The 27,317-nt window shown below is 42.0% G+C and overlaps 1 protein-coding gene across 1 annotated transcript in view; it reads left to right on the top strand.

Moving 5' to 3' along the window:
- LOC117521808 (oocyte zinc finger protein XlCOF6-like) overlaps positions 1–24,024 on the top strand; it is a 73,947-nt gene extending 49,923 nt beyond the window's left edge. The window contains exon 4 of the mRNA XM_034183156.1: positions 21,119–24,024. Within this exon, the coding sequence (XP_034039047.1) occupies positions 21,119–23,322 (2,204 nt within the window). The 3' untranslated portion in view covers positions 23,323–24,024. The remainder of the gene's footprint in view (positions 1–21,118) is intronic.
- The last annotated feature ends 3,293 nt before the right edge of the window (positions 24,025–27,317 follow it).

Here is a 27,317-nt window from a genome sequence, read left to right as displayed (position 1 = left end):
ACCTCCTGGAGGAACAGCAGCAGTCGTTAGACCAACCGACTCAAGGTGAGGAAAAATCAAGAAAGCCTCGGAATCGCTGGATATTTCCCTCCATTTTCCGCGGGACAAGGAAGAAGTAAAAAGAAGCGGCTGTTTGCAAAATGTCGCAAGGACCAAATGTATATAGAGTATCCATTATTAATAATCAAGGAAAATTTGGACCCTACATACAAGGTGTTCCCGGTGCTGAGAAACTATACTTAAATTGGCCAGAAAAAGATTTTGAGGAAGAAGACTGGGAACTAGCATCTAAAGGATATTATGTCTCAAATTATGAATATAAAAGAGATGCCGAATTAACAGAGACAACAGGACAAAAATTACTCGCTGAACGAGTGCTGAGCGATGCAAGTCTGCGGCATTGGTACATGAAAGGACGCCGAAGAATGCCCCAATCAGTTCCAAGATGTCCAGATACCTACCCATGGATATTAAATGTGGTTTACCTACAACTCAAAGACCTAAGATTCACATTGAGATGGGGGATTAATTACGTTGAGCCACTCCAAGGAATCTACGTTGAAATATACCTTAACCAGTGCTTGATCTGGACGACAAGCCCCAACATGCAACGTCAATTGCACAAACGACTACAAGACCCAAGATATCCCGTATTAGATAACCAGACATTAAATTTGAGAGTTATCGATCAACCCCTGGCCTGTATGAGCTGCCTACCCCCAACCATACCACCAATTTTTGAAAATCAAAACTTCGGCTACCTGTACAAAAGAGGAGTCTGGAACTGTAGTCAGGCAAGGAAGATTCAGCTTCAAATTGAGCCTAAGGATCAAGAAGACAAGCCTATAGTTCCCCTTTATCTAGCTCTATCACAAACCAGGTATTCTGGATACCGGTTTTGGCAGCATCAGGTACAGAGGATCCCTGAGGGACCCCTCCCTAAACCTGACAGAATGATTGTTACGATGTGGAAGTGGGCGTGGAAAGGAATGGATTCAGAACTTAAGCACCCATCTCCCATCTACACTCATCTCTCTAAGAGACAACAACTGTTCCCTGTGGTGGTGTATCTTGGCAGAAAAAGAAGGAGAGTGATGGCGGAGTAACAACTCACTCTGAATCATGCTGCGGACCTTCAAATTGGATGAAAATAATGTAAATAGTCTATTATCCGGGCCGGGAGAACTTACACCATATTTGGAATTACCCTACAAGAAAATATGTTTAAGCTGGCCACAAAAGGATTACAAAGAAAAAGGATGGTTGCTGGGAACAGGAGGATACTTTGTAGATAATGACTCATATAAAAGAGCTGCTGACCTTGCAGAGCCTGGAATATACACTCCTCTGGAAGCTATCGTGAACAAAGTTGGACAACACTGGAATTGCCCTGGGGTTGGATGGAAGTTTTACCCAATTCCCCGATGTCCAGATTTATACCCCTGCATCTTGAACGTGGTGTATGTACAGAAAAGGGGCTACAGATTTAAAATAAGGTGGGGACCTAACTATGTTGATCCATTACAGGGAATGTATGTGGATATTTGGCTCGGATCTTTCCAGATCTGGACCAGTAGTCCCTATATGTTTAAATGACTTCAACAGCAAGAGGCACGTTCAACTTTTTATTTGATTGAGAACCAAACTTTGCCAATATGTACAACAGTACAGTACCTTGACATTGAAAAAGGCGGAAGTGTTCCACCTATTAGAAGTGGATGGCGAACCAGAGTACTAGTGGGGCTTTGGCAACCCCCAAAGGCTATACTGATACGACTTGGCATAAAGTCGGGAAGAGGATTATTTCGGAGATCGACTCCTCTGTACTCTGTGATGGCGCAGTATGTCTACAATGGAGCTGCATATTGGGATGCCTATGAGGATATCTTGCACCTACGTAGAGAATTGAATCCTGCATCTTCACAATGTTTCTACACACCCCAGGGACCACCGCCTGAAATGAAGGAGGTGACAGTCGTCACCTGGAAATGGGCGTGGCGAGGACTAGATATTAGACTCCCATGGCCATCTCCCTTGTTAAACACTCTTCTTCAGCAACGAGCATCAAGTGTCTCTGTTGGGAGCACGAGACAAACAACAGCACCTAAGATCATCTATCTCCGAGATGGAAGACCCAAGGGAAGACAGCGTGATCACCATGCAACCTCAAAGAATCAACGACAGACCAAGAGAAGGAGAATTTGGCATAGAAATGCCACTACTGTAACAACCTCAAAAGCTGGAGCCGCTGCCACCAGTACCGAGTGAATTCTACTACGAAAATGTTGGAATATGGCAGCAGCAACAAAGACGGTCGTGGAAGAAAAAGTGCCTCCAATGTTGGAGTTGGATGGCCAGACTTACAGCATTATTAGTTGGCATTGCTGTACTTCTAGCTGTCCTGTACCACTATGGTAGTACGCCCTGGACCTTAACCCATATCAGGGTCCAGTACGCAACAACTAAAACTTTCCAACAGCCATGTTGGGGAGTTGAATCAAGAAACATCTACATGATATGGGACCAGAATTCTACAGAGACATGGGCAAAGATGAAGAACCTAACTCAGCAAATGCAAAAGACTAAATGGCTGCAATACGTGAATGACAGTGGGGAATTTCCAACCGTCACTACCACTCACAACCTGACCACCGGAGCAGAAATCCTTCAAAACTTACAAGTGAGGGATCAAGAGATTATCGTGGCAACCATCTTACGGTTAAAACAAAGAGAGTGAAGAGAAGTAGGCTGTACTTGGATAAGACCTGAACCTGGCGAGCCAGCCTGGTATTGCTCATGGGGATGCAGAGTACTACTGGGCTATCGAGCAGGATATTGGGAAAAAGAAGCTGTTTTTCCAGCATTACCAAGACATGATGTTTGCAGAATGATAATGCCTACCTGGAAACATTGGGGAAATTATAACCTCACCTGTGACAACACCCGCAGCAGAGTGCCGAAAGTGGATACTACATCTACAATAGTCCCTCCGTTGAACAACGCTACCGACATGGGAGCAGGGATACCTTATTCCAAACCAACCGCCATCTCACCAGCAGCATTGGTGGGATCCACAAAGATATCACCAACACAGGGAAAAACCAAACCACTCCCTACATCGCCAACACAAGATACCCAGCAAGTATTAGAACCAAAAGTTAAAAGTATTGATAATGCGGTTAAAAATAAATGGAAGAAGATTCATGATTATTGTGTAAAAGAAAAAGTAGCAAAATTAGATAGATGTTATTGGAATCGACCTATTGGATGTAAATCTCAAAATTACATGGTGCTTACACCAGTTATTGATTTGATAGACAGGATTACTTGGAAACAAAAACAGGAGGCAAAATATGATGAATGGCTTAACGACACCTTTCCGTGGGTCTGGAGCGTTCCACTGATACATTTTGAGGGGAATCTTCCAAAGGGAAACACGTGGACTGGGCATAGTTTGCGGGGTCCACATAAAGCAAAATTCTATGTGCAAAAACTACCAAAGCCTGATGAGCTAAGGTCAGTACCTTGGGAAGATTTTAGCAAAATTGATCAATGCGTGGCGAATAGAATCTATGGAAGCCTACATGAGACAGAATACCATAATAATTTGGCTGAAGGTTCTGGTAAATCCCCCCGATGTCCCATAGACCAAATTAAGACAGGGAATTGGCTAAGATGGGTATATAACTGTACAAAGTTGTTACAGGTTCCAACCATTAAGGGGACCCTTCAAGCATGGCAGGAAGGAGTTAAGCGTAGTAAGGACGTCACCTGGTGGGGAATGGAGAAATATGAAGTTGAAGATTGGGTATTCCCCTGTTTAGATCAAAGTGATAATTTTTGGGTTAAATATCAATACATCACCATGGTCTACTCCAGAGATAGAGCTACTTGGTCTAGTGTACTCTGGAGACCAAATCCTTATGTTATGCCACGGCCATGGAAGATGATTTGTAATAAACGTAATACCACATGCACGATAAGCCTTGCCCGCCAAAATTGTAAAAATGTTCCTGGCTGGGAAGAATATTGTGACGGTTATTATGACGGCGAGTATGACACTTATGGCCTTCAAACAGTTTGGGAGAAGAACGGTGCTGGCGTATGGATAAGAGCTTTTCCACCCAACGTTGGATGTGCCAAGGCTGTCCTGGGACATGGAATGTCAAAAAGGAAGCAAGTCCTAGGCCACATAGTGCCATTTGTTGGAGATGCTTTGATAATGCTTGAAGAAGGATATGCCTTCAAGAAAAGTCTATGTGAAGGACAAGAAATTGTCGGTTACGAATGGTTGGGACCCAATCGGATTTACAATAATGGTACATGTGAATCGCCTGCAGAACATTGGTTGAGCTGTGGAAAAGGAAGAGGTCAGCATGAATGTTCTTGGTGGGAAAGAACGCAAATAATCACTGGAGGAATCATCACCACTTTCGCTGCAGAGACCGGAGAGGTCATTAAAGAAGGTCTCGAAGTAGTGACTGGTTGGATTGGACATTTGTTTGGATATCTTTGGCCCTATCTGTTAATCATAATAGGACTTATTATTGCTGCAGTAATTGGATATGTTTTGTTAAAAGGAAGTTTCGCAGCCGTTCTGCGTTTGTGTGGGAGGAGCACACAACGCAGTGATATGGAGCCCCTCCTCCGTTAGGGGAGGAGCGATGGAGCCTACAAAGCTCAACGCCAAGACACGCCCTGTTCATTCTGCCTTGGGGGAGTGAAGGAAGAAGAAGCATCTACATAACAGCGTACAAACTAAAAAAGAATAAGAGAGCACAATGTCCAACAATACTGGCGGCATAAATGACACCATCTTCAAAGTGAGTAGAGTGGAGTTTATTGCACTACTGTTAATATGGCTGCTATACTGCTGTGTCGGCCGTTGGGACTTACGACAACCACTGTGAATAGTAACGCTACTACATGGATGTGTCAGATTGGCGATCATCAATCTGCACTATGGTCAGAGTGATTTAGGGTTGTCTTTATTCATCACTCACATCCTCGGTCGCTTTACTCTCCAGTTTTACTGTTGGGGAATATGGCAGTACACATCAATTACAATTTGGATGGTGATAGATATGACATCAATCTTTTACGCCCCGGCAGTGATAGCTGACATTGTGTGTGAAGCTGTGATGGCCCTGACCCTATTGGCGTACATAGCTACGTTAACTGGAGCCGTACAACGCAAGAAACCCTGGCTCTACAAACTTGGACTTATCATAATTTGGGCCTTAGGATGGGGAATATTATCAGCTTTATACTGGCTGTCCATGGTTAGTCAACTACTCCTGCTGTTATGGTTTACGACCTATAATGCTTGCTTCCCGCGTGCAGCTGCTTCAGCTACGGCGGGAATGGTAACGTCATCACAGTCCCACTCTCCTACGGTGATCATGAGGCGGCTCTGGCGTGCATCTGAATAATCCCGACGAACTCTTTTGCTTGCTTGCAATATAATAGTTAAAAGAATAATGTTTCCTCTTACACTATAGGGGGATATAAGATGTATTCATTGTCAAGCCACCCTGGAACAAGCGCTCTACTTCTGGGAGATAACACCGACTTTGTGGTGCCCGACGTGCTATGGCAACAACTTCCCTGTTCAAGTGGCACGGGGAATAGTGGGACGGAAGGATACTTCTTTTCTGCTCCAGGTACCAACAGCAACATACCTAAAAATTGAGGTCGAGGCAAACATGATTTGGCATTCCCTTTTGGTTGATCAAATACGAGCTGACACTGTAGTGTCTCCAGAGGGATATATGTATTGCCCCGTGTTTACCAAAATGTGGATGTACCCTACGGGAATAAGATTCTCCACAGCTCATCTTGCCGATGGCCGGATCGTGGCCATTGGTCCTTCATTACCACCAGTTCCACGTTCATCTCCACAGCACACTGTGGAGGTTGGAGTGCAGACCGAGGATATGAACTGGTGTTTGGAGGCCCTCACGCAGGTGTTCCTGGACGAACACCTTCAACAGCCCGAGCCTGAGGATATTCACACTGAAGCTTCACCTCAACCGAAGGATACATCACCACGACCATCTACATCAGTTACACCGTGTTATACACCCGTCACCCCCACTTCACCATGCGCACCATCGTTCCCTGACGGATTATCATCTCAGGAATATGAGGCAACTCCGTCTCCATCGGGATTACCATCACAATCACCGCTACTGGAAGAGCAACCTTCTGACGGCGACAGCAATCTACAGATGGGCGGAGAGGAGTACGTGGTGCTGGATGAGTGTCGTTCAACTCCAGCTCCTCCTGTTCTGTCTCCGATGATGGATGAAAAAGAAGTGCTCACCCTTCACCCTGTCGACGACCACGAGGATGTTTTTATGGAGGTATAGAGAGATCGGCAGAGCTTCAAGTCATGGAGGGGGTGTCAAGAAAGATAACTTCTCTTTCTGGCACAGTTTTTGAGAACTGTCTACTTCACACAGATTTACCACAGAGCGCCATACTGTTTGTAGTTCTTCATAATTGATGTAAATAAGGTCCAAGACATATTCAGTGACTTGGAAATGTTCATGTATCCATCCCCTGACCTGTCTGAAAAATAATTGGTATTAAGTGATTATTTACAGGTATTATACCAAACTGGCCCATTACTTATGCAACAAATCATTTTGGCTTTTATATCTGTAATTTAATTTCTATCAATTTTTAGAGATTTGCTTTGAGATTCAGTTTAAGGAAGATAATTTTAGAAATTTTGATATTGAGAAGCCTGATTTACATTCTTGTATTTGAAATGGCATAAACAAATTAAAATATGTGGAATATCAAGGGGTTGAATACTTTTGGAGGGCACTGTATGCACAAAAAACACTTCAGAGTATGAATCCTTCTTGGAGACTCTTAGTGGGATTCTGGAAAAGATTCCTGCTGGGGACTCCTTTGTTCTACAGTGGGCTTCACTACTCACATCGGCAACAATAAAAAAAACTTGGAGTGCAGTGATTGGGATGAATGACCCCCTCCCCCAGTCTAAATCATAGTGGTAAGTCATCAAACCTGTGACCTTGTGTCTTGGACAATCTGGTGAAGCAAGGGGCTGGCTGTCAACTGATCACCACCTGGTGATCACTCTGTTCAGATGGCAGATTAAACCACTGACCCCACAAAGAAGGCCTAAATGCATCGTGAAGGTTTTCTGAGAATGTTTAGTGGAAGAGCTTGTCCAGACGGCCTTCAGCTCAAGAACCTTCTCCCACATCCCAAGGAGATGGAAGCAGAGTGGTCCAAGTTCAGTGCCTATATTTGATTGCTTTGAGCTGTGGCCATATGGTTGTCAGCACTTGTCATGATGGCAACTCAAGAACCCACTGGTGGACATCTACAGTAAGGGAATCTGTCAGGCTGAATAAGGAGGCTTTTCATGTCTGGTTGGCAAAGAAGGCTCTGGGGTCAGCAGACAGGTATGGCCAGGTCAGAAGGACTGCAGATTCGAGGGATGAATGAAATGTCTGCTTTTTGGTAGATTTTCACTTTTTTCCATCAGGCATCTTGTTGGGCAGCAAGGGGCCCTTGAAGCAAAGCTGTTGGTCTTTATTTGACATTCTCTTCATCTTTCTATGCTAATCCTTAAAGAGCATATATCTGTGAGTAACCTTTTTATGTTAAACTGACCTGTTATTGTCTTCTGAAACAGTTGATAGATGTATTTTATAACTTAAAAATGGGAGTGATGCTAACACGTTAGCATGTCTATTGCATTTTCAATGTTAAAGTTAGCATTAAGCTGTTGCCTGTCAGCATGTTTGTGTGCATTTGTGATAAGTATAATATTAATAACTCAGCGTTTGTTGATGTAAAAGAGTCAAATGCATTATAAATTGTAATATTTTTTAATTTATTTTAATTTATATATTGTAGTTTCACAGTGATCCTCACACTGAACATCTCAAACTTACGTGGTGACTCCTGGATGTTTACTGTTGAACTATTTATTTGAAGGTTTATTCTGAACATAACAAAAGAAATAAGTGCAGAGTGATTTGTGATCCAGACCATGTTTTGCTTTTTTAAAACACTGAAATGCTTCTTGGTCATTTGGTTTGTTAGTATTTGATGTGTGGTTTCCAACTGATTTTCTCATCTCATCTTGCCCCAAGCAATTTATTTTCATTAACCCATTCAATTTACACCCCATCTATCTGTATTTGTACTTGCTCATTGGTTCTGACAGTTTGTTTCATTCAAACCATATTTTCAATTTGTTCCATTTCTTCAGTGATTTCCTCCAACATTTCCTCCAGAACTATCTGCCAAGATAGAAAACTGCTGTATCCTGTTAAGGCAAAATACTGCTAGAGTGATTTTGAATAAGGAAAGATGGATTATTTTTCTCGCCAAAAGCACTCACTGCAGTTTATTGTCTGGAATTGCCCCAGATTACATTTCAGAGCTTCTAGAATTCAAAATTTTCGGGGGGCGGTAATAATTTTGGGTTTCAGCTTTTTTTGTTTGTTTCTCCACTTTCATCGCTGAGATTCAGTGATTGCTCAGGCAAAAACTGAAATGTGAGGTGTTTGGAGAGGCCGCGAAGAAGTACTTTAGGTCAGCCTCAAAGTGGTCCTGCAAACTGTCAGCCAACTCAGGAACAGGAGGCCGTTCTTAGCCCAGGTTATGTTCAGCAAGGGAGGACAGAGAAGAAAGAGAGAGAAAATCTCCCAATCTCCCATCTCCTTCGGCGCTCAACAGATTAACATAATTCAGGAAAAAGCCTGGCAAATTATTAATCATTATTCAGGTTTTACTGGGTTTATCAACAAAATTTAAAAAGTGGTATACAGGTTGAAGTCTGCACTTTCAACATTCCAACTGAAAGTGTGGGGAATTGGCACCCCCCCCCCCCCCCCCCTAAGATGTTTTAGATAAGTCTCTCAAACATTTTAAGAATGCCAAGACCAAGTAGGAAGTTTCAGTGGCCTTAAATGAAGCAATACCGGAAGAAGAAAAAGCAGTTCTTGACTGGCCTCTTGAGACTGGCTTTAAAACAGAGCAGGTTCCCATAGGAGTCCAAGTTAAAATGTCCAACATTAGAGCAGAAATAAATTTGTTTACAACTGGTACAAAAAAAAAGGTTTTGTTCTCTCTAGATGGTTTCCTCCTCCATGACAACTGTAGGTGGGTTAATTTTTTTCTAACTTCTAAGTTTAAGCCATAGAGATCTGTCTCACTATAGAAGGTATAGGTGTGAGTGTATATGTGTGTGTGTCAGCGTCAAAGTCGGCTTTATTGTCAATTCTTCACATGTACTAGACATACGTACAAGGAATCGAAATTTTGTTTCTCACCTTCCCTCAGTGATGACAGGACAAGACATTTCAAGACAATAAGGACACGTATTTAGTATTTACAGTGTAGTGTCTGAGGTAATAGTAAAAGTGGAAAGTGCAGTAGTGCAAACCATTCACTATTTGTAGCAGCAGCAGATTTGTGTTAAGACACTGCAAGTGGTGTGATGGTGATAAAGTGAAACAGTGCAGGACATTGTCATGGGCAACAGATATCATATATACAGTAGTGTTCAGAATAATAGTAGTGCTATGTGACTAAAAAGATTAATCCAGGTTTTGATTATATTTCTTACTGTTACATGGGAAACAAGGTACCAGTAGATTCTCACAAATCCAACAAGACCAAGCATTCATGATATGCACACTCTTAAGTCTATGAAATTGGGCTATTAGTAAAAAAAAAAAGTAGAAGTAGTAGTGTTCACAATAATAGTGGTGTGGCATTCATTCAGTGAGTTCATCAATTTTGTGGAACAAACAGGTGTGAATCAGGTGTCCCCTATGTAAGGATGAAGCCAGCACCTGTTGAACATGCTTTTCTCTTTGAAAGCCTGAGGAAAATGGGACATTCAAGACATTGTTCAGAAGAACAGCGTAGTTTGATTAAAAAGTTGATTGGAGAGGGGAAAACGTATACACAGGTGCAAAAAATTATAGGCTGTTCATCTACAATGATCTCCAATGCTTTAAAATGGACAAAAAACCAGAGACGCGTGAAAGAAAACAGAAAACAACCATCAAAATGGATAGAAGAATAACCAGAATGGCAAAGGCTTACCCATTGATCAGCTCCAGGATGATCAAAGACAGTCTGGAGTTACCTGTAAGTGCTGTGACAGTTAGAAGACGCCTGTGTGAAGCTAATTTATTTGCAAGAATCCCCCGCAAAGTCCCTCTGTTAAATAAAAGACGTGCAGAAGAGGTTACAATTTGCCAAAGAACACATCAACTGGCCTAAAGAGAAATGGAGGAATATTTTGTGGACTGATGAGAGTAAAATTGTTCTTTTTGGGTCCAAGGGCCGCAGACAGTTTGTGAGACAACCCCCAAACTCTGAATTCAAGCCACAGTTCACAGTGAAGACAGTGAAGCATGGTGGTGCAAGCATCATGATATGGGCATGTTTCTCCTACTATGTGTTGGACCTATATATCCCATACCAGGTATCATGGATCAGTTTGGATATGTCAGAATACTTGAAGAGGTCATGTTGCCTTATGCTGAAGAGGACATGCCCTTGAAATGGGTGTTTCAACAAGACAGTGACCCCAAGCACACTAGTAAATGAGCAAAATCTTGGTTCCAAACCAACAAAATTAATGCCTCGCAGATGTGAAGACATCATGAAAAACTGTGGTTATACAACTAAATACTACTTTAGTGATTCACAGGATTGCTAAAAAAGCAGTTTGAACATAATAGTTTCGAGTTTGTAGCGTCAACAGCAGATGCTACTATTATTGTGAACACCCCCTTTTCTACTTTTTTTTTTTTTTTTTTTTTTACTAATAGCCCAATTTCATAGCCTTAAGAGTGTACATATCATGAATGCTTGGTCTTGTTGGATTTGTGAGAATCTACTGAATCTACTGGTACCTTGTTTCCCATGTAACAATAAGAAATATACTCAAAACCTGGATTAATCTTTTTAGTCACATAGCACTACTATTATTCTGAACACTACTGTGTGTGTATATATATATATATATATATATGCCTGGTGGATGGTGCGGGACCGGAAGCTCCTGTACCTCTTCCCGGTAGAAAGTGCTCATGATGGTTGGTGGAGCACTTGCCCGCTTGAGTTTGCGCAGGAAGTAGAGACACCACTGGGCCTTCTTTGCCAGTGATGCAGTGTTGGTGGTCCAGGACAGGTCCTCACTGATGTGCACCCCCAGGAATTTGCTGCTGCTCACTCTCTCCACAGCAGCACCCTCGATGGTCAGTGGCAGGTGTTGGGTGTGACCTGCGGTATTGTATCACTTCCTGTTCCGGAGCACAGCGGTGTCTTGCTGTATCTGTTAGCTGTTTAATCTGCGCAAATTTGGTAAGATTGTAATTCACGTCGGCAGTAATGACACCCGGTTACGCCAATCGGAGGTCACTAAAATTAACATTGAATCGGTGTGTAACTTTGCAAAAACAATGTCAGACTCTGTAGTTTTCTCTGGGCCCCTCCCCAATCGGACCGGGAGTGACATGTTTAGCCGCATGTTCTCCTTGAATTCCTGGCTGTCTGAGTGGTGTCCAAAAAATGAGGTGGGCTTCATAGATAATTGGCATAGCTTCTGGGGAAAACCTGGTCTTGTTAGGAGAGACGGCATCCATCCCACTTTGGATGGAGCAGCTCTCATTTCTAGAAATCTGGCCAATTTTCGTAAATGCTCCAAACCGTGACTATCCAAGGTTGGGACCAGGAAGCAGAGTTGTAGTCTTACACACCTCTCTGCAGCTTCTCTCCCCCTGCCATCCCCTCATTACCCCAACCCCGTAGAGACGGTGCCTGCTCCCAGACCACCATTTACCAGTAAAAAGCTATTTAAGCATAAAAATTCAAAAAGAAAAAATAATATAGCACCTTCAACTGCACCACAGACTAAAACAGTTAAATGTGGTTTATTAAACATTAGGTCTCTCTCTTCTAAGTCCCTGTTAGTAAATTATATAATAATTGATCAACATATTGATTTATTCTGCCTTACAGAAACCTGGTTACAGCAGGATGAATATGTTAGTTTAAATGAGTCAACACCTCCGAGTCACTCTAACTGCCAGAATGCTTGTAGCACGGGCCGAGGTGGAGGATTAGCAGCAATCTTCCATTCCAGCTTATTAATTAATCAAAAACCCAGACAGAGCTTTAATTCATTTGAAAGCTTGACTGTTAGTCTTGTCCATCCAAATTGGAAGTCCCAAAAACCAGTTTTATTTGTTATTATCTATCGTCCACCTGGTCGTTACTGTGAGTTTCTCTGTGAATTTTCAGACCTTTTGTCTGACTTAGTGCTTAGCTCAGATAAGATAATTATAGTGGGCGATTTTAACATCCACACAGATGCTGAGAATGACAGCCTCAACACTGCATTTAATCTATTATTAGACTCAACTGGCTTTGCTCAAAATGTAAATGAGTTCACCCACCAATTTAATCATATCTTAGATCTTGTTCTGACTCATGGTATGGAAATTGAAGACTTAACAGTATTCCCTGAAAACTCCCTTCTGTCTGATCATTTCTTAATAACATTTACATTTACTCTGATGGACTACCCAGCAGTGGGGAATAAGTTTCATTACACTAGAAGTCTTTCAGAAAGCGCTGTAACTAGGTTTAAGGATATGATTCCTTCTTTATGTTCTCTAATGCCATATACCAACACAGTGCAGAGTAGCTACCTGAACTCTGTAAGTGAGATAGAGTATCTCGTCAATAGTTTTACATCCTCATTGAAGACAACTTTGGATGCTGTAGCTCCTCTGAAAAAGAGAGCTTTAAATCAGAAGTGCCTGACTCCGTGGACTCACAAACTCGCAGCTTAAAGCAGATAACCCGTAAGTTGGAGAGGAAATGGCGTCTCACTAATTTAGAAGATCTTCACTTAGCCTGGAAAAAGAGTCTGTTGCTCTATAAAAAAGCCCTCCATAAAGCTAGGACATCTTACTACTCATCACTAATTGAAGAAAATAAGAACAACCCCAGGTTTCTTTTCAGCACTGTAGCCAGGCTGACAAAGAGTCAGAGCTCTATTGAGCCGAGTATTCCTTTAACTTTAACTAGTAATGACTTCATGACTTTCTTTGCTAATAAAATTTTAACTATTAGAGAAAAAAAAAATTACTCATAACCATCCCAAAGATGTATCGTTATCTTTGGCTGCTTTCAGTGATGCCGGTATTTGGTTAGACTCTTTCTCTCCGATTGTTCTGTCTGAGTTATTTTCATTAGTTACTTCCTCCAAACCATCAACATGTCTATTAGACCCCATTCCTACCAGGCTGCTCAAGGAAGCCCTACCATTAATTAATGCTTCGATCTTAAATATGATCAATCTGTCTTTATTAGTTGGCTATGTACCACAGGCTTTTAAGGTGGCAGTAATTAAACCATTACTTAAAAAGCCATCACTTGACCCAGCTATCATAGCTAATTATAGGCCAATCTCCAACCTTCTTTTTCTCTCAGAAATTCTTGAAAGGGTAGTTGTAAAACAGCTAACTGATCATCTGCAGAGGAATGATCTATTTGAAGAGTTTCAGTCAGGTTTTAGACTTCATCATAGTACAGAAACAACATTAGTGAAGGTTACAAATGATCTTCTTATGGCCTCAGACAGTGGACTCATCTCTGTGCTTGTTCTGTTAGACCTCAGTGCTGCTTTTGATACTGTTGACCATAAAATTTTATTACAGAGATTAGATGCCATAGGTATTAAAGGCACTGCGCTGCGGTGGTTTGAATCATATTTATCTAATAGATTACAATTTGTTCATGTAAATGGGGAATCTTCTTCACAGACTAAGGTTAATTATGGAGTTCCACAAGGTTCTGTGCTAGGACCAATTTTATTCACTTTATACATGTTTCTGTTAGGCAGTATTATTAGAAAGCATTGCTTAAATTTTCATTGTTACGCAGATGATACCCAGCTTTATCTATCCATGAAGCCAGAGGACACACACCAATTAGCTAAACTGCAGGATTGTCTTACAGACATAAAGACATGGATGACCTCTAATTTCCTGCTTTTAAACTCAGATAAAGCTGAAGTTATTGTACTTGGCCCCACAAATCTTAGAAACATGGTGTCTAACCAGATCCTTACTCTGGATGGCATTACCCTGACCTCTAGTAATACTGTGAGAAATCTTGGAGTCATTTTTGATCAGGACATGTCATTCAGTGTGCATATTAAACAAATATGTAGGACTGCTTTTTTGCATTTGCGCAATATCTCTAAAATTAGAAAGGTCTTGTCTCAGAGTGATGCTGAAAAACTAATTAATGCATTTATTTCCTCTAGGCTGGACTATTGTAATTCATTATTATCAGGTTGTCCTAAAAGTTCCCTGAAAAGCCTTCAGTTAATTCAAAATGCTGCAGCTAGAGTGCTAACAGGGACTAGAAGGAGAGAGCATATCTCACCCATATTGGCCTCTCTTCTTTGGCTTCCTGTTAATTCTAGAATAGAATTTAAAATTCTTCTTCTTACTTATAAGGTTTTGAATAATCAGGTCCCATCTTATCTTAGGGACCTCATAGTACCATATCACCCCAATAGAGCGCTTCGCTCTCAGACTGCAGGCTTACTTGTAGTTCCTAGGGTTTGTAAGAGTAGAATGGGAGGCAGAGCCTTCAGCTTTCAGGCTCCTCTCCTGTGGAACCAGCTCCCAATTCAGATCAGGGAGACAGACACCCTCTCTACTTTTAAGATTAGGCTTAAAACTTTCCTTTTTGCTAAAGCTTATAGTTAGGGCTGGATCAGGTGACCCTGAACCATCCCTTAGTTATGCTGCTATAGACTTAGACTGCTGGGGGGTTCCCATGATGCACTGAGTGTTTTTTTCTCTTTTTGCTCTGTATGCACCACTCTGCATTTAATCATTAGTGATTGATCTCTGCTCCCCTCCACAGCATGTCTTTTTCCTGTTTCTCTCCCTCAGCCCCAACCAGTCCCAGCAGAAGACTGCCCCTCCCTGAGCCTGGTTCTGCTGGAGGTTTCTTCCTGTTAAAAGGGAGTTTTTCCTTCCCACTGTCGCCAAGTGCTTGCTCACAGGGGGTCGTTTTGACCATTGGGGTTTTTACGTAGTTATTGTATGGCCTTGCCTTACAATATAAAGTGCCTTGGGGCAACTGTTTGTTGTGATTTGGCGCTATATAAATAAAATTGATTGATTGAATTGATTGATATCAGTTTTTTTCCCAAATCTTTTACCACACTCAGAACAACCAAATGGTTTCTCTTCCGTATGGATTCTCATGTATGCCTGAAGATTGCTTTTTTGTCCAAATTTTTTTCCACAACCAGAACAGCAAAATGGTTTCTCCCCTGTATGGGGTCTCATGTGTGCACTCAAACTGCTTTTTTGTCTAAAGCCCAGGTTACACATAGACGGTTTTGTCGGCGGGTAGTACGTAGACCGAAGTTCGCGGTAGTTCTGGCTGTTTTCGCGGTGGAAAGGGGCGGAGCATTGCGCCGGCGTTTTGAGCGCCATACTAGCCGCAAATACACGGATAAAACGCCGCTAAATCCGCCGAATAAAGCGCAGTTTTGACGCCGTAGCATCTGGCACACATCAGGCAACAGGGATTAATACCCAGTTCTATCCTTTACAATCGCAGGTTAAGACGCGGGTGAGAACAGCAGTGTTCTGCTGCCGCCGAAAATGCCCTGTGTACCGCTGGATTTATCCAGGAAAATCCTGCGTTACTCCAGGAACTTTTGCATATAGGCACCGCCCCCAGAGTATAATAGGCTGAAGCAGCTGTCACTGCAGGGGGAGTGAGCTCATCTCTCAGCCTTTTCTTTTCTCTCCTTTATCCCCTCCTCAACGTGTTGCTCGTCTCCACCACAGGGCTACCCTCTGCTTCTGAACCAGACCTCTTGGTAAGTCCTTGCCGCTGCCAATTTTCTTTTAGGAGGCATACTAGAGCTTCTCTGCAAAAATATCTGGAGCTGGCCGCGAGTGAGAGGCCTGCATGCAGCGCGCTAGCGTTTTTATACTGACCGCTGCCTATCGGCCGTTTGGAACACCGTTAACCGGGAGGTGGTGTTTAGAACGGCGTACTGTCCTCTAGCGCCGCCGCTTTGTCTGCCTCTGTCACCAGTTAAAACGCCTTTGAGGACGCCGATGTGGGCTCTATCACCGTTTTACACGCCGTTGGTTTGGGATACAATGCCGGCCGCCAATTACGGTGGTGTAAACTGCGGCACTGATGCACTGAGTGTTTCTTTCTCTTTTTGCTCTGTATGCACCACTCTGCATTTAATCATTAGTGATTGATCTCTGCTCCCCTCCACAGCATGTCTTTTTCTTGGTTCTCTCCCTCAGCCCCAACCAGTCCCAGCAGAAGACTGCCCCTCCCTGAGCCTGGTTCTGCTGGAGGTTTCTTCCTGTTAAATGGGAGTTTTTCCTTCCCACTGTTGCCAAGTGCTTGCTCACAGGGGGTCGTTTTGACCGTTGGGGTTTTTCGGTAATTATTGTATGGCCTTGCCTTACAATATAAGGCGCCTTGGGGCAACTGTTTGTTGTGCTTTGGCGCTATATAAATAAAATTGATTTGATTTAACCTTTCTGGAAGTCAACAACAATCTCCTTGGTCTTGCTGACATTCAGCAGGAGGTTGTTGTTTCTGCACCACGTGGTCCCTGTAGTGAGTTTCATCCCCTTGGTGATGAGCCCCACCAGAGTTGTGTCATCCGCAAACTTCACTATGTGGTTTGTAGGGATGTGAATCGTACAATCGTACTCACGATTCAATTCGATTCCGATTCTTGGGGTGACGATTCGATCAAGAATCGATTTTCGATTCAAAGAGCTCTGAGAAATAGTTATATTACTTATATATACTTATGTTTAAGAAAATGCAGATTTACAAGGTTAATCAAGTGATTCTAGATGTAAATTTACTTATCTGCTTTGCTCGTTCGGAGTTGGCTGGCAGTTTAGCGAAGCGCTGGTCAGTAGTTGGCAGATAACGCTGCTCCCATCTTTTAGCTCCGGGTGATAGCGTAGGATGTGGGCTTGCGGATTTGAAATGTTTCCGAAGTACTTGACTTTCATTTTGCAGATTCTGCACACTGCATAAGTCATGTCAAGCTCCTTCTTACACAGCAAATAATAAAATCCAAAATGCGCCCAAACATTTGCCTTCATAAAAGACGGTGCTGGCTGAATTAGCTCTTCGTCCACCATGCTAAGCTACAGCCACTGAACTCTGCAGCGCACGAGTGTTTGAAGCACACCGGACCACCCCCCCTCGCGGGGACGCTGTAGTACGGAAGCCGTTGCCTGACAAACAGTACACGCAGTGAGTAAGTAAGATTATGTTTAAAAAATCGATTCTTGGACATTTTGGATCAATTCAGAATCGTAATAAATAAGAATCGTGATTTGGACATGAATCGATTTTTTTCCGACACCCCTAGTGGTTTGTGCTGTGGGTTGTTGTGCAGTCATGTTTCGATAATGTGAAGAGCAGTGGACTGAGCACGCAGCCTTGGGGAGCCCCTGTGTTCAATACAATGCTGCTTGAGGTGTTGTTGCCAACACAGACTGCTTGTGGCCACTGGGTGAGGAAGTCCAACAGCCAGTTGCAAAGGGAGGTGCTGAGCCCCAGTTTGTCCAGTTTGCAGATGAGCTGTTGAGGTATTATGGTGTTGAACACTGAACTGAAGTCTATGAACAGCATTCTCACATATGAGTCCTTCTTGTCCAGAAGGGTGAGGGCTGGGTGCAGGGCTGAGCAGATTGCGTCCTCTGTAGAACGCTTGGCTCTGTATGTGAACTGGGAGGGGTCTAGGGTGGGGGGAGGATGGATTTGATGTGTGACATGACTAGCCGTTCGAAGCACTTCATGATGATCGGTGTCAGTGCCACCGGGCAGTAGTCATTGAAGCAGGATGGAGCTAATTTTTTTTGGGCACCGGTATGATGGTGGCAGCTTTGAAGCATGATGGAACAACAGCTTGCTTCAGGGAAGTGTTAAAGATGTCTGTGAAGACATCCTTAAGCTCCTCTGCGCAGTCCTGCAGCACGCGACCAGGGATGTTGTCTGGACCTGTTGCTTTGCGGGTGTTGATGGCCACCAGTGTCTTCTTCACGCTTGCGACAGAGAGGCACAGGGTCTGGTTGTGGGGAGGGGGTGGGGTCTTCTGTGGCTGTGTGGTGTTCAGTGCTTCAAAGTGTGCAAAGAATTGGTTCAGGTTGTTGAGCAGAGAGGTGTTGCTCTCACAGCTCTGTGGTGCTGGCTTGTAGTCAGTGACACCCTGAATGCCTCACCGTAGGCTCTGTGCATCCTTGCTGTCTTTGAAGTGGGACGTTATCTTTTGTGTGTAGCCCTTTTTTGCCTTCCTGATGCCATGGGATAGGTTGGCTCTCGCTGTTCTCAAGCCAGATTCATCCCAGACTCTGAAGGCTTTGTCTCTGGCTGTCAGCAGCTTGTGGACATCACCTGTCAGCCATGGTTTCCCGTTGGCCCGGGTCATGATGGTTTTTGTGTGGGTCACATCATCAGTGCACTTTGTGATGTAGGAGGTCACAGTGTCAGTGTACTCCTCAATGTCAGTGTTGTTGTTGTAGGTTGGTGCGTGTTTGAACATTTCCCAATCCGAGAGCAGAGGTGGCCCCCCTCTGGCTACACTCTTACCTGCTTCTTAACAGATTTGATGACTTTCACAGTTTGTCTGTATGCTGGCATTAGGATGACAATGATGTGGTCAGATAGTCCGATGTGGAGGAGGGGGTGGCTTTGTTTGCTCCTTTGTGTGTGGTGTAAGCCAAGTCCAAGATATTTTTCCCCTTGTTGGGAAATCAACATGCTGGTAAAATTTTGGAAGGACAGTTTTGAGGTTAGCATGATTAAACTCTCCAGTGAGGATGATAAAACCGTCTGGGTGTACAGTTTGTTGTTCACTGATAGCCTGGTACAGTTCACTGAGTGCTGCATTCCCGTCACTGCTGCTGTTGGTGGGGGGGATGTAGACTGCGACCAGCAAAATCACAGTAAACTCCCTGGGCAGATAGAAGGGACGGCACTTAGTGATCATAAACTCCGCTAGTGATGTGCAGTGTTTGCACACCACCACAGCATCCCGGCACCACTCATTCCGAATGTAGACACACAGACCCCCGCCACGAGTCTTTCCTCTGTTTACAAGGGCCCGGTCAGCTTGATAGCATGCTAGCTGCTCCAGTTGTACAGCAGATTCCGGAATGTTGTCATTTAACCATGTTTCAGTGAAAACAAGCACACAGCAGTTACTAACTGTACGAGTCGCTGACCTCAGCAGTCGTATGTAATCCATTTTGTTGTCCAGTGATCGTACATTAGCCAGGAGGATGGATGGTATAGCTGGGCGAGTTGGATTAGCTGCTAACCTAGCTCAGATACCGCCGCGCTAGCCCCTCTTCTGTTTCCTCGCACACCGTTTCCGATGCTTCCTCTACCAGCGAGGAGATGCAGGCGAGTCTGGTATTGTTGTAGGCTATCGGATTAATCCAAGCTCCTTTAGCGTCTCTGTTGTGAAGTTCAAAGGTGCATACAAATAAAAAATGATGGCGGCGCGTACAGACGCAGCGGCCCCTCGCTCTCCCAACTTTGCAGTGATATGTTCGTCAGATAAGTGTTTGTCAGATAGTTTTACGTCGTTTTCGTCTCGTCTGTCAACGTCAGAATATGAGTACAGCTGACAGAGCCTGCTAGACATATCCAAAAGCAAGATTTGCAATGGGGGGTGCTCTGAGTGACATCGGCAGAATCCAGTGTCCCAGCCTGTCGTAACGTCTATAACCTCAGAAGCCTCTGGGAGCAGCCACTAGCTGTTGTGGAGGCTGTCTGTTTTTGTTTAAAGCAGCTTGTTGCCATGAATTGTCTTAATGGGTCATCTTTCTAAGCTGTCCCTGTTGCAATTTTCACACTAACTGAAACTGGAATGATTTAAAATTGTGTGCTCACAAAGTTATCACTTTTAACAGCTATTGGAAGCCTAATCCATTAAGCCTAGTTACTGCACAATTGCTAAGAAAATAGGCACCTCATAACTTAATGTCCACACCAAAGTAAATCATTAGGAGAACCACCAAGCTTGATGGTTTTCAAGCATAATGCCTTCTTTCTTTCTTTCTTTCTTTCTTTCTTTCTTTCTTTCTTTCTTTCTTTCTTTCTTTCTTTCTTTCTTTCTTTCTTTCCTTCTTTCCTTCCTTCCTTCCTAAATGCAATACTGGAAGCTTAGACCATCCAAGCTCGTGAGGTGACATTTTCTTAACAGGTACAAAACCTTGCACTTAACTCAAACAACAAATCCACCTTCTGTCAGTGTGTTCACTGGCTTCAACTGAATCTCATAAGTAAGGCCACACCTGTGTATGTGCAAACAAATATGCAGAACTTACTTTTTGCAACATCTGCAAGACTGTGACTCCAATCAATACCAAACTTTGCAAATCCAGTCAACAGAGCACCAAAGTTGCGACATTGGTTTTGTTGTTGCAACTGTAACTGGGATCAATATGAAACTCAGGAATCCCATGGATAATGGTGCAAAGAGGCAAACCCTGAATTGTCTCAAAAAGAGTGGCTGGAAAAGTGATGAATTAATATTTATGGTGAGAATAAATTGCCCTGTCCCACCTTTTTTTGGAATGTGTCACACTCCAAATAAAGTTGACCACAGAAAACATGAAATATCTTGGGTTCATACTGTCTGCAATGAAATACGGTGGATTAATGGTTAGCACTGTTAGCTCACATCAAGGAAGTCATAGGATCGATTCCCACCTTTGGCCTTTCTGTATGGAGTTTGCATGTTTTCCCAGTGTTTGTGTGGGTCTTGTCCAGGTGCTCCAGTTTCCTACCACATTTAAAGACATGCATGTTAGGTGAATTGGAAACTATAGAAATTGTTCAGGTATCCTTGCAACAGAGATGTCGATCTCAATGGTACTAACTGGTCAAATAAAGGTTAAATTAAAATACAAGTAAAAAAAAATAAGTGGAGAGATCACATTTTTTATTTAATTTTTTTATTTTTAATGCAGTTTTTTAACTGATTTGAGGTTGTATTTCTTCACAGATGTGCTGCAGCAGTGTGTGAGTAAAGAAGAAATGCTCCCTCAACAACAGGACCTGAATCTAATTGTTGACCAGAAGGACATTAAAGAGGAAAAAGAACAACTCTGGTTACATCTGGAGGGACAGCAGCTTCATCCGCTGGAAGAGGCTGATGGCACAAAGTTACCTTTAATTGTTGTTCTTGTGAAGAGTGAAAATCGTGAAGAAAAACCACAGTCATCACAGATTCATCAACCCCGAACTGAGGAGGCAGAGCCTCATGATGGTAACTCAACTGCACATAAAACAGTGTCAGCAAAAGCTGATGGAGGGGACTACAGAGAACCACAACCAGGCAGTAGCATGAGTCCATACAGTTGTTTACAACAAGATATTAAAGGTAGCCATTCAGGCATTTGTGAAAGACAGACCAAGGATAATTGTGAAGGGAAGCACAGCGGAGAGCTTTGTTCAGGTTTTACTTCATTAAAAAACAATGATATCTCCGTTGGCGACCACAGAGGTAATTCCTCTGATTTTGGAAAAGCATCGGGTCACTACCTCTCAAACCAATACAGGAGAATTCAAGCACCTGAGAAATGTGGTGGCTCTCCTGACTGGGACCAAAAGTGGAGACAGAAGGATAATCTGATCATAAAGAGAAGTCATGCAGAATGGAAAATGTTTGGCTGCTTTGGATGTGGGAAAAGATTCAGAGAAAAAAGTATACTGAACAGACATATCAGAATTCATACAGGGGAGACACCATTCGGCTGTTCTGAGTGTGGAAAAATGTTTCGAGACAAAAGTAATTTGAAGATGCATATGAGAATTCATACAGGGGAGAAACCATTTACGTGTTCTCAGTGTGGAAAAATGTTTAGAGACAAAAGTAATTTGAATGTGCACATGGGAATCCACACAGGAGACAAACCATTTGTGTGTTCTGAGTGTGGTAATAGATTTAGAAAAAAAACTTTTTTGAACAGACACATGAGAATTCACACGGGACACAAACCATTTGTTTGTTCAGAGTGCAATAAAAGATTTACACAAAAACACCATTTGGACAGACACATGAGAAGTCATACAGGGGAGAAACCATTTAGCTGCACAGTGTGTGGTAAAAGCTTTCAAGATAAAAACAGTTTGAACAAACACATAAGTAGTCATACAGGAAAGAAACCATTTTTCTGTTCTGAGTGTGGGAAAAACTTTCGAAACAAAAGCAATCTGAAAATACACCTGAGAGGTCATGCAGGAGAGAAACCATTTGGCTGTTCTGAGTGTGGAAAAAGGTTTAGAGATAAAAGCAAACTGAACATACACATGAGAATTCATACGGGGGAAAAACCATTTGGTTGTACTGATTGTGGAAAAAGATTTCGAGACAAAAGCAATCTGAACAGCCACTTGAGTATTCACACTGGTGAGAAACCTTTTGGCTGTTCTGAGTGTGGAAAAAGGTTTAGAGATAAAAGCAGTCTCACCAGGCACATGAGTATTCACATGGAAGAGAAACCTTTTAGTTGTTTTCAATGTGGTAAATGCTTTCAAGATAAAAACAATTTAAACAAACATAGTATAATGCATACAAAAGGGAAACCACATGGCTGTTCTGAGTGTAGTAAAAGATTTAGAAGAAAAGGCGATTTGAACACACACATAAGAATTCACTTGGGAGACAAGCCATTTGTTTGTTCTGAATGTAGTAAAAGATTTGGAGTGAAAGCCCATTTGAACACCCATATGAGAATTCACACGGGAGAAAAACCATATGTCTGTGCTGAGTGCAGTAAAACCTTTAGAGAAAAAGCCTATTTGAAGAGGCACCTGAAAATTCATACATGTGAGAAATCATTTAGATGCTTTCAATGTGGTAAAAGCTTTAAAGACAATACTAATTTGAAAAAACACACAATAATGCACATAGGAGAGAAACCATATGGCTGTTCTGAGTGTAGTAAAACATTTAAACGAAAGGGTGATTTGAACACCCACATAAGAATTCACACAGGAGAGAAACAATTTGCCTGCTCTGAGTGTAGTAAAAGATTTCGGAAACAAAACCTTTTGAACAGACATATGAGAATTCACACGGGAGACAAACCATTTGTCTGTTCTGCATGCTGTAAAAGATTTAGAGAAAAACACCATTTGGACAGACACTTGAGAATTCATATTAGTGGTGGGCGGTTGGGTGGGTGGGTGAGACTGATGGAATGATTCAGCTGCCTTAAGTGTGGTAAGCTAACTGCACACAAGTCACACGGCAGAAACCAGTTGGCTGTGGTAAAACATTTGGAGATACAAAAACATGACAATACATACAGTGCCCGCAGTGTTTAGTGTGCTTCTCAACTTCTCAATTGCCTTGTAGCTTTTCTGCCAGTACTTTTTATGACATGTTTTTGGAAAATGGGATTTCTCTGTCTGTCTCTTTCATATTTGATGTTCTTAAAAAATGTACAGATGTTAATGATGTTTCATTGTGAATAAGGCTGTATAAAGGTGAAATCAGTCACAAGGTTGTACACCCTCAAAGAATACATCGAAAAAATTGTTTTTAAACCTACAACAGCCTTAGGAATTTAGGGTTGTTGTTAAAGTATTACTTTGCAGCCTGTTTCAGGATTTTCTTTCACCAAAACATCAAGTCTAGGCTTGCAGCTCAGATGTACCTTCTACCAAATTGTTGCTGAACTTTCGTGTCTTCTTTTGTAAGAAAACCTTCCTCTGAACACTTCATCATGAATCTGTATAACAATCTGCACAATTTCTTAAATCTCAGCCAGAGCAGCCTATAACCTCTGGGGTGTCTGGTGGCTTTCCTCACTCTTCTCCTTCTTGCAATTACTCAGTTTTTGAAAACTATCCACTCCATACAGATTTAGCATAGAGTGCCATACTGCTTGTATTTCTTAATAATTGACGTAAATAAAGTTCAAGACATGTTCACTGACTTGGAAATGTTCTTGTATCCATTCCTTGATTTGTCTGAAGAGAACTGGCAATAAAACTGAATATTTACACGTATTAAACCAATGTTCCATTACTTACGCACTCCATCAACTTGGCTTTTATATTTTTAATTAATTTATATGAAGTTGTAGAAATTTGCTTTCAGCTTGAGTTTTTTTTTTATTTGAAATGGCATAAGCAATTTAAAATGTGTGAAAAACCAAGTGTGCAAAATGACAGGATAAGTCTTCTTTATGTATTCATCCTGCAAAAGAAGGAGGAATTATACAGTCTGATTTCGACAGGAAGGGAAGATCTGTGGCGTGTGGTGCAGGTGTTCTGACTGGATGTCAGTATATATAATAACAATCACTTGGATTTATACACCCAATTCACTCACATTCACACATATTGGTGATGGTAAGCTACTAGTGTAGCCAAAGCTGCCCTGGGGCAAACTAATGGAAATGGCTGCCATTCTGCACCTACAGCCCCTATGTGTCATATTTCAGCCTGTCTGCACTGTGAAGTCGTGCTTTGTGAAGTACCACCCTTTCAGACAACTTCAGCTGTGCTGACTGCTCGTAGAGGTTTTATGAAATGTCAGTAAAACTTGTAATTTTTTCAAACTGCAGGCTCTTCATGTAATCTATTACAGTCCCAAGTGTGTGCATTTTATTACCTTACATTATACATAATCCAGTGGAGGGAATTAGTCTGTCAGTGAGTGGCTGTTCACATGATCATCAACATCTTCCAACTTGTGCCCAGCTCATGTTCCTCCTAACAAATACAGTTCAGACTTTCCTGGAGGCAGAAAAATGAGTAGCAGGCTAACGAGGGCTCATTCAACACCTTGCTGATGAGGAGAGCTTCAGTTGGCCCAAATATGGGCTCACAGGTGGAATCAGTTGGCTGGAAATAACAGCACCTAAAGCATTAGTTCACCAACATTAAATCAACAGAGAAGCACAGAAGTTATTAAAGAGCCAGAATTTAGATATAGTGAGGCTGAGACTTGTTCCATTGTTAATAATAAAATTTAAATCGAGTTGAGCTATAACTCAACAGTACACAGGTATTAATAGTAGAGGACCTTGAATCTTCGACTGGACTGGGTTGCTTGAAGCGAGGATGTTTCGCTTCAAATCGCAGAAGCTTCCTCAGCTAAAATTCTTGCTCTGGTAGTCTGACTTGTATGGCACCTGCTGATTCAAGCCCAAATCAATTGTAAACATAGCGGAGGTCGAGCTGTTTTCGGACAATTTTTTTATAGTGTGGAGCTTTTTTTTTTTTAAGTCCAGTCTGAGGGTGTTTCTGGAGCAGCTGTGGGGGACACAGCATTTATGGTTTTGAACCTTATTTAGATGACAATAAACTGATAAACTGTGATAAACAGTTTTTTTGGGGGGGGGGGGGTGCACAGGGGTTTGCCAGCTCTTTGGTCGTAATCAACTGATAAAAAAAATTGTTTTACCATCTGTGACATTAGAAAAAAAGTAATGAGGAAGTGTGGATTTTTATTTTGTTTTTTCCCCTTAAAAACAATTTCAAATCTGAAAAATGATATGACGGGCTGAAAATATCATGTATTTTTAAAATATTGTTTTCCTTCTTGAATATGTTATTATTAAATATTAAAAACATTCATATAAGAAGTAAATACTCACTGATATCCAATATATCTCACTGAAACCTGTCCGTTTTAGTGAGATCATCTTTAAACTTATCCACCTTTACAAAACCACATCTGAAAATAATTTAATTCCTTCTGTCCTGGTTGAAGAAAACTCCATTGGAACTTTGGTGACAGGTTCCAGGTGCCAGCTGTAATCAGTTATTGCGGCTGATTGATCCAGAGGTTTACATCTGGAAATTAATCCATAACACGATGGTGAGTCTGGCATGTTCAGGGTTTTACATCTTTTGTGTTTTGTGGCTATATTTCTTTTTTTTTTTTTTTACTTTAACCCTCGGGCTGACGCCATCATATACGACGGCTGAGACCAAGCTTTACTAAATTATAAATAGTTTTTTTAATGATATGAGATAGAAACTTTTTTTTTTTTTTTTTTGCTGAAAAGTTAACTCCGCGGACCTTCGAGCCACTGTCCACCATCTTGCTACTCCTCACGTGACACACCAAAGATTGTTTTTAGGAGTGATGTGTTACTAGTTTATTATAGTTTGCTGTGTGTTTTGAATAAATGTATGTGGAAAATAATTTTTCCGCTTTACTTTTTCCTTTCTTATTTCTGATTGTAAACCTTTATTACACTTATAAAACACAACTATAGCATATATATTTTGAAAGTACAGGTTGTCCTCGGAAAAAAGAGACATAAAACTTGATTGTGAGATGCAGGGAGAGCTGTTAACAGCAATAATAAAACACTTATGCCAGGCAAGTGAACTGTCCAAAAAATGCCCTCGGACCTCAGAGGGTTAAGTGTAAATTTGGAGCTGTGTATGTGCTACGAAGCTCGCTCTGTGTGTGTGTGTGTGTGTGTGTGTGTGTGTGTGTGTGTGTGTGTGTGTGTGTGTGTGTGTGTGTGTGTGTGTGTGTGTGTGTGTGTGTGTGTGTGTGTGTGTGTGTGTGTGTGTGTGTGTGCACAAACGTTCATTCTCCTCCGGCAGCAGATGAATTTGCAGATTTTTAGATTTTATTGATAACAAAACTCATAATTAACTAGGTTAGGTTCAGCACAAAGCTGAACCTGGAGCACAGATGGCTATGGACAGGCTGCGTTTATGACTCATGGCCATGCAGGTGCACAGAAGCCTTCACAGAGCTGCAGCTTTTACCATGACGACATCAAAATTAACAGTTATCACTTAAAAACAAGTCATCATAACACGTCATCACACTTATGTCAACTTTGGAATTAAACTGTGCCTCCGTTCTTAACGTTATCAGCTGCATTCCATTGAAGGGCACGCTGGGACACTTCTATTTGCGAAGTCACTTGTCGGAAACACCCGAATACTCACAAGTACTTTTTTGTTCAGGTGCTCATGTGAACACAGTCAGCCGATGCCACTCGTGATCGAGTCTTCTTCTCATATCAGGGTTAACTTTGCAGGCAAGTTGTCTATGTTACCTCAATAACACCCTAACTTTCAAACAGCGTTTTTTTTATGTATATAAGCTTTTTTTTTGTTATTATTATTAAATTTGTTTAAACTTCTGTTTTAGAACTTTGGTGGCAACCCTTCATTTTAATGAAAATGCAGGGAGACAACAAAAGCAGACAAAGCAA

This window comes from Thalassophryne amazonica, chromosome 12, assembly GCF_902500255.1.
Source record: "Thalassophryne amazonica chromosome 12, fThaAma1.1, whole genome shotgun sequence".
Lineage (NCBI taxonomy): Eukaryota > Metazoa > Chordata > Actinopteri > Batrachoidiformes > Batrachoididae > Thalassophryne > Thalassophryne amazonica.
Note: the sequence above shows the minus strand (reverse complement) of the source record. Positions and strands in the feature narration are given on the sequence as shown.